The 15,705-nt window shown below is 49.6% G+C and overlaps 1 pseudogene and 1 gene segment (V, D, J or C); both read left to right on the forward strand.

Moving 5' to 3' along the window:
- The first annotated feature begins 3,002 nt into the window (after positions 1-3,002).
- LOC112443200 (immunoglobulin heavy variable 4-59-like) lies at positions 3,003-3,779 on the forward strand. The segment is given in 2 exon segments: positions 3,003-3,086; positions 3,169-3,779. Coding segments are annotated over 2 exon segments (642 nt in total).
- Positions 3,780-10,670: 6,891 nt separating this feature from the next.
- LOC132343319 (immunoglobulin heavy variable 1-69-2-like) lies at positions 10,671-11,905 on the forward strand (annotated as a pseudogene).
- The last annotated feature ends 3,800 nt before the right edge of the window (positions 11,906-15,705 follow it).

Here is a 15,705-nt window from a genome sequence, read left to right on the forward strand (position 1 = left end):
AAGTCTCCTGCATTTCTTTCTTTTTTTTTCCTGCATTTCTTTCAGTGCAAGCAGATTCTTCACTGCTGAGCCACCAAGGAGGCCCCACTGGCCCCGACAGTGTTTAAATCCATGCATGTAAACCCTGCTAAGTCCAAGGTCTGGGAATAATCTTCTTTGGCTCCTCTTCCAGCCTCTGGGGCTGTTGATCTGCCCCCTTATTTTCCATTCCTTTTTGTGGGAGGTGGTGCATATTTGAAGCTGAGCACTTTCACCAGCCTATTTCCCACTTCTGGGATCTTGAACCATTGCCATGACCCTCATGTAAAAGACAATTGAGGATGGTGCATGATCCTTTCTCTTCATTGTTGAATTTGATTTGCTAATAGGCTTTGAGAAGTTTTGCATTAAATTCATCAAAGATATGTTTTATAGAAGTCCCTAGAGAAACTTTCTGTTCCGAGACTGTTGCTCCTTGGAAGATTTTAAAATTACTCTGACGAAATTCAATTTTCACACAAACGATCAGTGTCTTGATGTTGTCTCCTCCATCTTGATTCAGTCCTGCAGGTTTTATAGTTTAGGAATTTGTCCATTTCTTCTAGATTGTCCAATTTGTTGGCATACAACTCTTTGTAATAATGTCGTATGATTTTCTGTATCTCTGTAGTATTAGCTTTATGTCTTTTCTATTTTTTATTTTATTCCAGTAAATTCTTTTTCCTCCTTTGGAGACTGGCTACAGATTTATGGTTTTGTTTGTCTTTGCAAAATGACAACAATGACAACAACACAGCCAGCTGTTGATTTCACTGATCTTTTTTGCTGTTTTGTGTGTGTGTATGTTCATTTCAACATTGTTAATTTCTGCACTATTTTGTCATTTCCTTCCTCCAACTGCCTCTGGGCCTTTGTAGTGTCTGTGTTCTAATTTCTGTAGGTAATAAGTTGGACTGTTTCCTTCCATTTCTTGAAGAAGGCCTGTATCACTGTCAGCTTTCGTTTCAGAACTGCTGGGCCGGCATAGAGTTTAGAGATAAGTGTGTGTTAGTCCCTCAGTCGTGTCTGGCACTTTGTTGCCCCTTGGACTATAGCGCACCAGTCTTCTTTGTCCTTTCCAGGCAAGAATCCCTGAGTGGGTTGCCATTTCCTACTCCACAGAATCTCACACCCGGGGAGTCAACTCAGGTCCCAACAATGCAAGTGGATTGTTTACCACAAGAGGCAAAATTCTCATTATCTACAGAACACTGTAGATAGAAAACCCTAAAGACTCCACACAAAGCTAGGAGACCACACTCATCCAGAGAGCCCTGAACTCAACACGTCAGAGTGGGTACCAGCATGTGATTGCTCATGGCTTAGGAGTTGTTGGGGATTCTCTGGATCCCACTTCTGATGTCATAAACTAAACCCATAGAAACCAACTGGCAGTAGATTTGGGGATGTGTCTGCAGCCTTCCATTCCCGTGAGATGAGAAGCATATTTGGGTTTTACAGGTGGTCCAGTGGGATCACAAAATCAGAGAAAGTGCAAGAGAGAGGAAAGCCAGTTAGGCGATGCACCACAAGACTCCACTGGCTTTGATGATGGACAAAGCTGTTAAGCCAAGGGATGAGGACACACCTAGAAGCTCAGTGACCTGGATGCCAGAAACCACAGTTCCAGGGTCATGCTCAGGAGTCTTGACCATGCTGCATGGCATCGGGCACAAGTGACCCCACAAGCTGTGAGGCAGAGTGAGGTGGGGCCTCTCCCCAGAGCACATTCAGGGCTTGGGAAACTGGATGTGGCACAGAAGACACGCTTGTGCAGAACTGCTGTGGCCAAAGCCAGACCGGGAAGGGCTTTGCATAGACAGTAGGTTCTAACTCAGTCAGTGCACAAGTGAGATTCTTGGGCCGAGGAAGAGCTGACCTGCACCAGACCCGAAGGGATGACGTCTAAGGGCAGGAAGACCAGGGTCACATGGACAGGGCATCCGTCAGAGTGGGGACACACACTGGTCTTTTTTGCTCCAGGAGGGATAACACCACTGATGACACTGATGACAGCTCTCCCCACCCCGGGCAAACCCGCTGTAAAGTCCACACATGCTGTGACTGTCGTCAGCCCCAGTCTACATCCTCACACACAGAAATGCAGGTGTGAGGACACAGCCGCAGGGCTACAGGGAGACGGGGGAGCGGAGCCCTGAGGAGCTCCCAGGAGCTGTGTGTCCTCAGTCCTCAGTAGATTTGGGGTCCTCAGGGTCCACCCTCAGGGAGGAGATGCTGAGGTTCACGAGTTCCTGCAGACACTCAGTTGTGCACAGGAAAATGCAGCCCACTGGGCAAGTCAGCTGTGCTGGGAAGACGAGCATCTCAACACAAATGTCTACTTTGTCCACAGAATTAATACTGTGTTTAATTACTCTGAACAAACCACCTCTAGAGTGATTCTTGAGACTATTTAAGCTGTTCAGATGAAAAAACAGTCAAGAAAGCCAAGGGAAATATAAATGCTTTAGTAATTCCGATAGACATTAAATTGTTCTCAACTCCATTTGAATTCAGTGTGATTATTACATGTATATTTTTCTCTGATGTTTGCATGTGGAGTAAGTAAACATCAGCTAATTAGAGAAGAAAATAAAAAATAAGAGTTTGTGTGTAACAAATGGCTGGTACCTGAATGTGTGGTGGACATTGGTTGAGTAAAGGTAAACATGTTCTTTGGATTGAAGTGTCTTCCCCAAATCTGCCATTGTTCCCTGAAAGCATATTTTTTCCTGACCAGCCCTCCTTCAACATTTTATTCCTCAAGAGACTTCTTGTCGTGGGGAGGGGGACCACAGGAGGGGCTGAGTTGTCTGAGGCCACAGACAGCACCCCCTCACAGGGGGAGCCCCATAGACAGGACCTCTATTCACTGCTTTCTGCTTTTTATACAGAGGTCCCTCCTGTATGCAAATATCCACTCAGGTCACAGGGTAGAAACAGAGTACCAGCTCCCTTAAATTCAGCCTCCTCCTCAGGCTTGAAGTGACTTGCAGGAGTGGTGACTCTCATCTGCTCCAAGATGAACCCACTGTGGACCCTCCTCTTTGTGCTCTCAGCCCCCAGAGGTGAGTGTCTCTGGGTCAGACATGGGCACGTGGGGATGCTGCCTCTGAGCCCATGGGTCACCGTGCTTCTCTCTCTCCACAGGGGTCCTGTCCCAGGTGCAGCTGCGGGAGTCGGGCCCCAGCCTGGTGAAGCCCTCACAGACCCTCTCCCTCACCTGCACGGTCTCTGGATTCTCATTGAGCAGCTATGGTGTAGGCTGGGTCCGCCAGGCTCCAGGGAAGGCGCTGGAGTGTCTTGGTGGTATAAGTAGTGGTGGAAGCACAGGCTATAACCCAGCCCTGAAATCCCGGCTCAGCATCACCAAGGACAACTCCAAGAGCCAAGTCTCTCTGTCACTGAGCAGCGTGACAACTGAGGACACGGCCACATACTACTGTGCGAAGGACACAGTGAGGGGAAGTCAGTGTGAGCCCAGACAAAAACCTCCCTGCATAGGGGCCCGTGACCACCAGGGGGCGCGCAGTACTCACTCAGAGCTGAGCCCTGGAGCAGGTGCAGAAGAGGCGTTGGGCGGTGGGGGGCCTGGGGGGGATTCTCCTCAGAGGTTCTCTTTCCTCCTCCTGCCCAGGAGCTGCACCTCAAACCCTCTTCTGTGTCCTGGTAATTCCTTGTGCTTTATGTCGCTCTCAGAAAACTGTGTTTATATATATTTTAATTTTTCCTTGAAGCAAGGATAGCTTTATGCAAACACACACACACACACACATATAATACTAAACAGCTAAAATTTTTCACCTTCATTTCTCTTCTTTCAAAGGAACTCAGTAAAAACATTTGCCTCTCATGTTATTTTCAACTATTAACTATCCTGAAAGGAAACCTAAGATATTTAAACATTTTTAATCTTTGTTTTGTTTTTGTCCACGAAGAAGGAAGAGACTCAACCTCCTTCTATCTGTCAAACTGCACAGTAGAAGCTGGAGCAAGCAGTGTCTAAGGCTCCAGTGTCAGGGGTCCCCAGTGCTGCATATGCAATGATTCTCATCATTCACAGGTTCTGTACTGCAAATTCACCTACATGCTAGCTTTTATTAGCATCTTAACATAAACACTGTTACCTTGTGTCCTTATATAGACATTGAGAATTTGGCCAGTTCACTGAGTCACTCAACACACACACATTCCAGGTGAGGGCAGTCAGGGTGATACCATCTCGCCTCAACGTCTCTGAAGTCCACACCCCATTCTGAGCTTATGTCTGGATCATTCATACGGGGAAATACAGAGGTCCTCAGGTGGATTTGTCCGTGGGGTCAACATGGAGCACACCACCGTCTGTCCTTTCTCCCATCACAGTGACCGTCACTGGCATAGGGAAAGGAAGCAGGATCTGTGCTGGCTCAGCCCTGAGGAAAGACCCAAGGACTGAGAGGACGAGGGACTGAGCTGAGATGGGCAAGGGGCAGGAGGTGGGGGCCGTCAAGATGGAGACTCTGGGCTCAGAAAGGGGGACTTGCCCTGGGATCTGGTTCCAAGCCATCTGATAGACACACTGCTTTCCCACACTTCCTCGCCAACCATGTAAATCAGAAGGCACCCGTGGGGATCCTGGGATGACCAGGGTGAGTGTGACCACAGCCTCTCTGTATTCACAGGAATAGAGCTCCTCAATGTAAATTCCTCTTCAAGCTCCAGGGTAAAATCCACCCTGGGCTGTGAGAGCTCACCCCTCTCTGCTCACACAGGATGGAGGTCTCAGTGAGTGCAGAGCTGTTGGGTAGAAAATGGGGCTTTGGGTCTTCTCCTCTGCCTGGTGACAGCTCGCCAAGATGAGGGTCTCAGGTGCAGACACGGGTCTGTGGGGATGATTGTGACTGCAGGTGACTGACAGGGACTGATTCTCCTTGTCCCTAGCTGGTCTGTCCCAGTGCAGCTGCAGGAGCAGGGTCCAGAACTGCGGAAGCTCTCACCTGTGCCATCTCTGGTTGCTCCATCACCAATGGTTACTGGTAACCAGTACTCCCTGCAGCTAAGCTCTGTGACAACCAAGGACACGGCAGTATGCTGCTGTGCAAGAGACACAGTGAGGGGAAGGCAGTGTGAGCCCAGACACCAGCCACCCTCCGGGGGCTCCATGACCTCCAGCGGTGCTGGGGACACACAGTTGTGTGTTGCAGGAGCAGGTGCAGATGGTGATTGACAGCTGGTCTCCTCTCAGGGGGCTTCCTCTCCTTGTAGCAGTTTTTCTGGGGACCTTCTCTGCATTCATGACTCTTAGGTACCTCTTCAGCCTCTGAGGCAGAATGGTGGTTGGGATAGGGGACCGTATCCTCACTGCACGAAAGGGACGGTCTCTTAGGGTTGCTTCCGCTTGTCGCTTAGGCCCGTTCTCTGGACATTTGGTGTAAGCTCGCTAAGTCCACAGGAGAGGCTCTGTGTGACTCAGCGGTGGGGCTCAGCACAGCAGGGCCAGTGAACGAGCTAGCCAGCGGTCAGCAGTGTAAGTGCAGCTGGACTCAGACAACAGAGGTGTATAAACCCAGGGCCAGGGAAGAAGCCCCCTTGGTGGTGCTAACGGAACTGACACCTCCCTCACAGCATCAGCCATAGTTCTCGCCATGGAGACCCAGCGGGACCTCCACGCCAGCCTGAGATAGAAGCTGAGTCTGCTGACACCACGCAGAGACGCAGGAAGATGAAAAGTTTGTGTTGTCTGTGTTCCTGCATCTATGTCTCTGATGTCCTCAGACTTACCTTCTACATCAACCTGGGGTGGGGTCCCAATGAATTTCCATGGAGAGAACTATGAATAATGGTCTGAGTGTGGTTTCAGCTCTTTGAGCACCACCGAGGGGCATTCCTCCCTTCACTAATTGACAGGCTCTAGTAGGTGCAGTAGCTTCTGTCCTTTGGGTGGTTTTACGGCAGATAGAGGACACGAACTAAAGGGAAGCTTTTACTTTAAAAACAATTCCTACTTGATATCCTCAGCTTTCTTGTCAAGCTATGAGCCACCAGAAGTTTATACGAGGACAAGTCTTTCAACGAGAGAGCACCATACATCTAAGGAATATACAGAATATTCCCTGATGAATAAAGAAGCCATTGTGAACACCGTCTTCGTGTTTAGCCATCCCTCCTGACTGTCTCATGGAACAAACACTACCTTTAGTTCATGAAACTTAGTGATTTTAAATCACTTTGTTCTAATGCATGCATGCTAGTCACTCCAGTCATGTCAGCTCTTTACCACACTAGGGACTGTAGCCCATTAGGCTCCCCTGTCCATGAAATTTTCCAGGCAAGAATTCTGGAGCGGGTTGCCATGCCCTCCTCCAGGGCATCTTCCTGACCAGGGATGGATCCTGTGTCTCTTACATCTGCTTATTGGTAGGCGGGTTCCTTATCACTAGCGCCATCTTGCGATCATTATGTGAGTCTCCTTCAGCAGAAATCACACAAAGTGAACAGAGTAAATAATGAGAAAGTGAAAGTTGCTCAGTTGTATCCAACTCTGCGACCCCACGGATTACACAGTCCATGGAATTCTCCAAGGAAGAATACCGGAGTGAGTAGCATTTCCCTTCTCCAGGGCATCTTCCCAACTCAGGGATCAAACCCAGATCTCCCAAACTGCAGGCAGGTTCTTCACCAGCTGAGCCACAAGGGAAGCCCAAGTATACTGGAGTGGGTAGCCTATCCCTTCTCCAGCAGATCTTCCAGTCCCAGGAAGCGAATCCTATATTGCAGGATGATTCATTACCATTGAGCTGTGAGTTCAGTCACTCAGTAATGGCTGACTCTTCCCAACCCCGTGGACTGCAGCATGCCAGACTTCCCTGTCCATCTCCAACTCCCAGAACTTGCTCAAGCTTATGTCCATCCAGTCGATGATGCCATCCAACCATCGCATCCTCTGGCATCCCCTTTTCCTCCTGTCTTCAATCTTTCCCAGCATCAGGGTCTTTTCCAATGAGTCTGTTCTTCAAATCAGGTGGCCAAAGTATTGGAGCTTCAGCTTCAGCATCAGTCCTTCCAGTGAATATTCAGGACTGATTTCCTTTAGGATAGACTGGTTTGATCCTCTTGCAGTCAAGGGACTCTCAACAGTGTTCTCCAACACCGCAGTTCAAAAGCATCAGTACTTCAGCGCTCAGCTTTCTGTATGGTTCATCTCTCATATCCATACATGAGTACTGGAAAGTCCATAGCTTTACCAGACGGAATTTGTCCAGCAAAGTCTCCACTTCTTAACGCGCTGTCTAGGATGGTCATAGCTTTTCTTCCAAGGACCATGCTGTCAGGGAAGCTTGAACTGATCTATCGGGGAAGCCCAACAATGAGAAAAATCACAAGCCAATGAGACGAGGAGCCCAGATGTGGGTGGTCCCGGATTTGGTGAAGTCAGCAGTTCAAGTACCTGGAGAGAATGAACAACCTTCCACATGGCACACCCACATGTAAGCCCCTCCCCCAGGGGAACCCCTCATTACGGACGTGATGACTGCATTCCCTGGTCACACGGGGACATGAAAAGGGGCTGGGAGAAGGGGGACGGCTCCTCTGAAATTACCTCAGGAACCCGGAATCACCAAGAGGCGCTTTGTCCTGCCTTCTGACTAGAACTGGGTCACCAGGACGTAACAATCTCCTCACCATGGTGCTTTCTGAATTCCAGCCTCTTGGAAGAGCTTTGGAATCTGATCCTAAGATAAATGCCCTGCTGAGTCCTTCATCCCTGTCTCTGTATGTTGGTCAAGTCTGTCCAGGCTCCTCTGACTCTTAGTGACATTCGATTTCTCCTTCGCCACCCAGGTCAAGGACAACCTCAGCTGATACCTGCTGGTTCCTGCATCAAGAGGTAGTGTGTGTGGAAACCATGATTTCCATATTAAAGCAAGGAAATTCTCAACACCAAAACTTTCCCTGGACCTAACAGAGTCCTCAGATTGTAAGGAAATCCCCCAGCACAAAACCAGAGAGGTGGGCAATCCACAGTCCAGGTGAGACGTGCCCATGGAAGTGAAGCTTCAGGAGGAGCACCCTCAGGGTAATTACTACCAATTCCTGCAGGACCAGCAATAACCACTGTGAGGATGAGAGATCCTGGGGTCGCAGTCCATGGTTTGTGGAATATAACTCCAGAAACATCCAGATCTTCAAGGTGAGTGTTCATATTTATCCCTTCAGGACACCTGACGGACGAGGGGAAGGCAAACGCTGAAAAATGCTAACACCTACCCAGAAGGTTCATCATGCAGACCCTCATGGAAGAGCTCTTCCCCCAGCTTCTCCAAGGAGGTGAACAGAAATTCTTGTCTACTGCAGACCTACAGAGGTTTCATATCTCATGGCTAAAAGAAGGGACTGGACCAGGGCACTGCAGTCCAGGAGGGAGTATTATGCAGACGGGCCAATACTGAAAACCCTGGCGATGTTCAGAGTCCAGACCCAGATTCCCTGAGTAATGGGTGTTCAACCTCAACAATGCATGTAGCCCCTACCCACATGGGACCTCCAGGGAACTGGCTGAGGTACGATATGCAGCCTCTTTGAGGTGGGGAGCTAGTGTGCAGAGACCACAGCCAGACGCCATCTAGGAGGCAGGGCACTGAGGCTCTGGTACCCATGGCTGGATACCAGGCTTGGAGCCCTCACTACTGGCCTCAGACCCGCTCTCTCCTGCCTGATCGACATGGGCAGTATCCCTCTCCTGCTCTTGGGTATCTGACATGCTCAGGAATATTCATGAAGGTTCCATCAGAGACTCAGAACAGGGGGAAGCCGGTTTGTCACAGGGTCCTGCTGGAGAACACGTGGCTGACACAGCAGTGGGTCTGTCTCCCCAATGACCTCAGGTCCTGAAGTCCTCAGGCAGGTGGTCAGGAGGGACGGTGAGAAGCAGGATGGAGTCTGAGGATGGATGCAACCCGAGGCCGTCCTGCTGAAGAGATGTCCTGCCAGGGGACATGCACACGGCTGACCTAGCTTCTCTGCAGGGTGCTGTTGTGGCAACCCACTCCAGTGTTCCTGCCTGGAGAATCCCATGGACAGAGGAGTCTGGTGGGCTACAGTCCATGGGGTCTCAAAGGGTCAGACACGACTGAGGTGACTGAGCATGCTCACCACCCCATTCCCTGGGTGAGCACTCCCTCAGGGCAGCCTCCCCTGAGTCAGCTGACAAGGGCTCTGCCTCGTCTTCCCCCAGCGTCTCAGGTGTCTCCTCTCACAGGTGTCGGCACTAGGAGCCCCTCAGGTGTTTGTGCTGTGAGTTGTCAGGGGGGATTGCACTGGTTTCCATCAAGGGGGTCATCTGTAACTTCCTGTGGGGCCCCTGCAAGGTCCAGGTGCTGCAAGAACAGGTGAGCCCAGGAGTGAACAGTAGGTGGAGTGGGCATCGAGCCCCGTGCTTCTGCGTGCAGCTATCCTGTGACAGGATGTTAGCCCATGGGGGGCTCCAGGAGGCCAAGGGACCCCACATCCTCGAGAGCCTCTGGACTCACTGTGAGTGTCAACTGCATCAGTGCACCTGCAGCCCCAGGGAGGTGACGTCCAGGTGTTCTCACAAACTCCTTCCTTTGGGTCTCTCTACAGAGTGCATGTGTTTATTGAGGCTGTTTTTGCTGCTGCTGCTGCTGCTGCTGCTAAGTCGCTTCAGTCGTGTCCGAATCTGTGTGACCCCAGAGATGGCAGCCCACCAGGCTCCCCCGTCCCTGGGATTCTCCAGGCAAGAACACTGGAGTGAGTTGCCATTTCCTTCTCCAAAGGCTTTTTCTAGAGAAGATTAAAAGAACATGCTCTCTCTAGAAGAATACTCTGAAGATGGAACACAGCCACTTAATACCAGACCAGAAACACTGCTAGGACTGCCCTGTGAGCCCAGGCAGGGGGTGCCCAGGACCCTAGCACAGGGCTGCTGCACAGGAGCATGTGGGGAGCGGCCGGGAGTCTCAGAGATGGAGTCTTCTCTTTTCAGTAAAAACAATAACTAGCGGGACAAGGATTGGACAAGGACGTTTAATATTCAGGACTGTTGGGATTGCACAGCTCAGTGAGGCCACGAGAAGTACATGTCTATATGTCTGTGAGTGTGTATGTGAGTGTGTGAGTGTGTGTAAGTATGCATGTTTGTGTGTGTGTATATATATGAGTGAGTGTTTGTATGTGTGTGCATGTGAGTGTGTATATGTAAGTGTGAGGGTGTTTATGTGTGCATCTGAGCGTGTGAATGTGTGTGATTGGTTTTGTGTCTGTATGTATGAGCGTGAAAGTGTTTGTGAGTATATATCTCTGTATGTCTGCGTGACAGGTGTGTGTTTGTATAACAGGTGTGTATGTGACTGGTGTGTGTGTGACAGGTGTGTTTGACATGGGTATGTGTGCCTGTATGTCTGTGTGACCAAGGTGAGTGTATGTAACATGTATGTGTGCAACAGGTGTGTGTGTGTGTATAACAGGTGTGTGTGTGTGAGACAGGTGTGTATGTGTGGGAGAGGTGTGTCTGTATGTGTGTGACATGTCTGGGTGTGTGACAGGTCTCTTTGTGTGCAACAGGTGTATGTGTGTGTAACAGGTGTGTCTGTGTGTGTGAATGGGTATGTTTGTGTATGACAGTTGTGTGTGTGTGACAGTTTTATGTGACTGTGTGTATCTGTATGTCTGTGTGACAGGTGTGAGTGCTTGTGTGTGACAGTTTTGTATGTGTGTGTGACAGCTATGTGTGTGTATGTGAGACAGGTGTGTGTGTGTCTGTCTGTCTGTCTGACAGGTGTGTCTCTGTGAGAGGTGTGTGTGTGTATGTGAATACCCAGTGGTGGCTGACTTTGGGGAAACACACTGATTCGAGGTGAAGATGTCTCTGTGGCACTAAAGGCTGGTTCACAATGGGGACTGTGTCCTCTGGGGCGGGTCCCTCAGTGGAAGAGATCTGTGTACACAGGGGTCAGGGACCTGGCAGGACACACGCCATGAAACAGCATGAGGACACGGACACACACCCACTGAGCGTGGCCATGGATCATAAGTCTGCTCCTTCCTAATATCGCCCGTGTATTGAGTGTAAAGTTTTCAGCCTCTAGAACATGCAGGTGACCTGAGGTGTCCTAGGTTAAATATGGATATTCTGAGCCCTGAGAACATCACCCAGAGCAACACCGGCTCTGCACAGCAGTCCTGGGAGCACAGGCCTCACCAGGGGCTGGAGCTGGAGAGTCCTCGTCCTGGTAGCCTTGGCTCCAGGTCAGGGTCACCCCAGTGCTGCGGTGAAGGAAGGGACAGGGTCCAGTCAAGGGGCTTCATGCACTTCTGTCCCCTGTCCACAGGCGTGCACGCCCAGGTGCAGCTGGTGCAGTTGGGGCTGAGCTGAGGAAGCCTGGGGCCTCAGTGAAGGTGTCCTGCAAGGCTTCTGGATACACCTTCACCGACTACATGCACTGCGTGTGACAGGCCCCTCAGCAAGGGCTTGAACGGATGGATGGACTGACCCTCAACATGGTGGAACTAGGTACACCTAGAAGTTCCAGAGCAGAGTGATCTTGGTTGCACACACGCCCACCAACACCGCCTACATGGAGCAGAGCAGTCTGAGTCTGAGGACACGGCTGTTTATTACTGTGTGAGGTACACTGTGAAAACCCACATCCTGAGGGGCAGGGTGCTGTGCTGGGAGAGGAGAGGAGAAAAATGATGGTTTTCCTGACTTCTCATCACCAAGAGTCTGGAATCTGAGAGATCAGATCATGCTCTCCTGGGACACTGGTGCTTTTGAGCAAGATCTCAAAGAAAGATGCAAGATAAAGATTTCTCTCCAATGGGTTATGGATTTTTATTCCTTTTTTAGCAGGGGTATTGAGAGCCTCATTCTTCTTGGGAATGTTAGGTGAGGCATTATCGGGAAATATTTGGTTAATGTCAAGTATGGGATTCTTATTCTGTAGAGTGTCCTGGCAAGTCCTCTGGCTCATTCTTTAGTTTAAAAGTGCCATCGTCCTTGGGGGATCCCAAGGGTGAATTTCTATTTCCCAGTCTCTGCCAAGAAGCCCACACATGGCATCTGGTCAGACAGCCACAAGCAGGGTTATAGAGTCAGGGTCGAGGAGTGCACAGGTCCCTCAGTCTGTGGCAGCACATGGTTCCTCCCAGGGACCACGGCCTGCAGTGCCCTGTCCCCAGGGGCCATGCTTGTGGTCACCAAGTAAGTGGGAGCCGTGTGGGAGACACTGGTGGATGTGAAACCCACGTTCTAGCTTATATCACTCTGCTGATCATTGTGCCAACTTCCCACACGTGTGGGGCTCAAATCAACACACACACATTCCCTTTCAGTCCATAGTTCAGAGTCTGATATCAGTTTCACTGGATTGGAATCCAGATGCGACAGGACCACAGTCCCAAGGCTCTCAGGGTCTGAATGATCTGTGCCCCCAGAATTCAGGCTTGGAAGTCATGTGCACCCAAGAGGATGCTGTGAGAATCGGGGTCTTTGGCAGATGCTTAGTTCATGAGAGGAGAGTCCTCATGATCTGGGTTGGAGTCTTTCTAAGAATCCCCAGAGAACATATTTGTCCCTGTCCACCAGGGAAGGACCCAGCAGGAAGGTGCCAGATGTGAACCAGGAAGGGGGCCTCACCAGAAGAGCAGCCTCACTGGTGTCCTGATCTGGGGCTTACAGCCTCTAGGACTGCGGAAAATAAAGGCATGCTCACAGACCAGCCCACCTGAGCTCCTGTTGCACTCTGAAAGGATAAAGTCAGGGACAATCTGCTTCTTTGCAGTGTCCAGTCTAGAGCTTCACTGCCTGCATCCCTGGCTCTCAGCCACTTCCTTCATCTGCACAGCCCAGCAAAGCACCTTCCATCAGTGGTCACTTCCCCCAGGGTCAGATGTCCTGGCTTCCCTCTGATGAACACATTTGTGGTTTCAACTGGAGCCACACGATAATCCAGGAAAAGCAGACCTCTCAATTATTCACATTTTGCAATCTCCCTAATGCCATGTGAGATGACATTCAGAGACTCAATGAATGATTCAAACACAGTCCACCTTCGGCCCTGCAAATACATCCTTCCCACAGGCCCATTACACTTAGCAAATCCCAGAAAACCTCCCAAATGTCCACCTAAGAATTGACACTAAAGTATAATGGCAATTATAATAAAGATTGTAGAGCAAAGTTGGTCTAAATACCATCAACCCCAAGTCCCAAATCTAGTCCTCTAACTCAGCTATGCATGAGGATTTGTTCTAAAATACAACACATAGACAGGCGTATCTCAGCTACAAAGAGTTTCATTCTGTAAAAAGGATAAACGTAAGTCAGAAAGGACCCCTGGTCCCAGTGTGCACGAGTGCTCAGTGCTACAGTTGTGTCTGACTCTTTGCCACCCTATGGACTATAGCCTGCCAAGCGCCTCTGTCCATGGGGTTCTCCAGGCCAAGAATACTGGAGTGGGTTGGTATTTCCTCCTCCAGGGGATCTTCCTGACCCAGGGACTGAACCCAAGTCTCCTGCATTTCTTTCAGTGCAAGCAGATTCTTCACTGCTGAGCCACCAGGGAGGCCCCACTGGCCCCGACAGTGTTTAAATCCATGCATGCAAACCCTGCTAAGTCCAAGGTCTGGGAATAATCTTCTTTGGCTCCTCTTCCAGCCTCTGGGGCTGTTGATCTGCCCCCTTATTTTCCATTCCTTTTTGTGGGAGGTGGTGCATATTTGAAGCTGAGCACTTTCACCAGCCTATTTCCCACTTCTGGGATCTTGAACCATTGCCGTGACCCTCATGTAAAAGACAATTGAGGATGGTGCATGATCCTTTCTCTTCATTGTTGAATTTGATTTGCTAATAGGCTTTGAGAAGTTTTGCATTAAATTCATCAAAGATATGTTTTATAGAAGTCCCTAGAGAAACTTTCTGTTCCGAGACTGTTGCTCCTTGGAAGATTTTAAAATTACTCTGACGAAATTCAATTTTCACACAAATGATCAGTGTCTTGATGTTGTCTCCTCCATCTTGATTCAGTCCTGCAGGTTTTAGAGTTTAGGAATTTGTCCATTTCTTCTAGATTGTCCAATTTGTTGGCATACAACTCTTTGTAATAATGTCGTATGATTTTCTGTATCTCTGAGGTATTAGCTTTATGTCTTTTCTATTTTTTATTTTATTCCAGTAAATTCTTTTTCCTCCTTTGGAGACTGGCTACAGATTTATGGTTTTGTTTCTCTTTGCAAAATGACAACAATGACAACGACACAGCCAGCTGTTGATTTCACTGATCTTTTTTGCTGTTTTGTGTGTGTGTATGTTCATTTCAACATTGTTAATTTCTGCACTATTTTGTCATTTCCTTCCTCCAACTGCCTCTGGGCCTTTGTAGTGTCTGTGTTCTAATTTCTGTAGGTAATAAGTTGGATTGTTTCCTTCCATTTCTTGAAGAAGGCCTGTATCACTGTCAGCTTTCGTTTCAGAACTGCTGGGCCGGCATAGAGTTTAAAGATAAGTGTGTGTTAGTCCCTCAGTCGTGTCTGGCACTTTGTTGCCCCTTGGACTGTAGCGCACCAGTCTTCTTTGTCTTTTCCAGGCAAGAATCCCTGAGTGGGTTGCCATTTCCTACTCCACAGAATCTCACACCCAGGGAGTCAACTCAGGTCCCAACAATGCAAGTGGGTTGTTTACCACAAGAGGCAAAATTCTCATTATCTACAGAACACTGTAGATAGAAAACCCTAAAGACTCCACACAAAGCTACGAGACCACACTCATCCAGAGAGCCCTGAACTCAACACGTCAGAGTGGGTACCAGCATGTGATTGCTCATGGCTTAGGAGTTGTTGGGGATTCTCTGGATCCCACTTCTGATGTCATAAACTAAACCCATAGAAACCAACTGGCAGTAGATTTGGGGATGTGTCTGCAGCCTTCCATTCCCGTGAGATGAGAAGCATATTTGGGTTTTACAGGTGGTCCAGTGGGATCACAAAATCAGAGAAAGTGCAGGAGAGAGGAAAGCCAGTTAGGTGATGCACCACAAGACTCCACTGGCTTTGATGATGGACAAAGCTGTTAAGCCAAGGGATGAGGACACACCTAGAAGCTCAGTGACCTGGATGCCAGAGGCCACAGTTCCAGGGTCATGCTCAGGAGTCTTGACCATGCTGCATGGCATCGGGCACAAGTGACCCCACAAGCTCTGAGGCAGAGTGAGGTGGGGCCTCTCCCCAGAGCACATTCAGGGCTTGGGAAACTGGATCTGGCACAGAAGACACGCTTGTGCAGAACTGCTGTGGCCAAAGCCAGACCGGGAAGGGCTTTGCATAGACAGTAGGTTCTAACTCAGTCAGTGCACAAGTGAGATTCTTGGGCCGAGGAAGAGCTGACCTGCACCAGACCCGAAGGGGTGACGTCTAAGGGCAGGAAGACCAGGGTCACATGGACAGGGCATCCATCAGAGTGGGGACACACACTGGTCTTTTTTGCTCCAGGAGGGATAACACCACTGATGACACTGATGACAGCTCTCCCCACCCCGGGCCAACCCGCTGTAAAGTCCACACATGCTGTGACTGTCGTCAGCCCCAGTCTACATCCTCACACACAGAAATGCAGGTGTGAGGACACAGCCGCAGGGCTACAGGGAGACGGGGGAGCGGAGCCCTAAGGAGCTCCCAGGAGCTGTGTGTCCT

This window comes from Bos taurus, chromosome 21 (genome assembly GCF_002263795.3).
Source record: "Bos taurus isolate L1 Dominette 01449 registration number 42190680 breed Hereford chromosome 21, ARS-UCD2.0, whole genome shotgun sequence".
In the NCBI taxonomy this organism is placed as follows: domain Eukaryota; kingdom Metazoa; phylum Chordata; class Mammalia; order Artiodactyla; family Bovidae; genus Bos; species Bos taurus.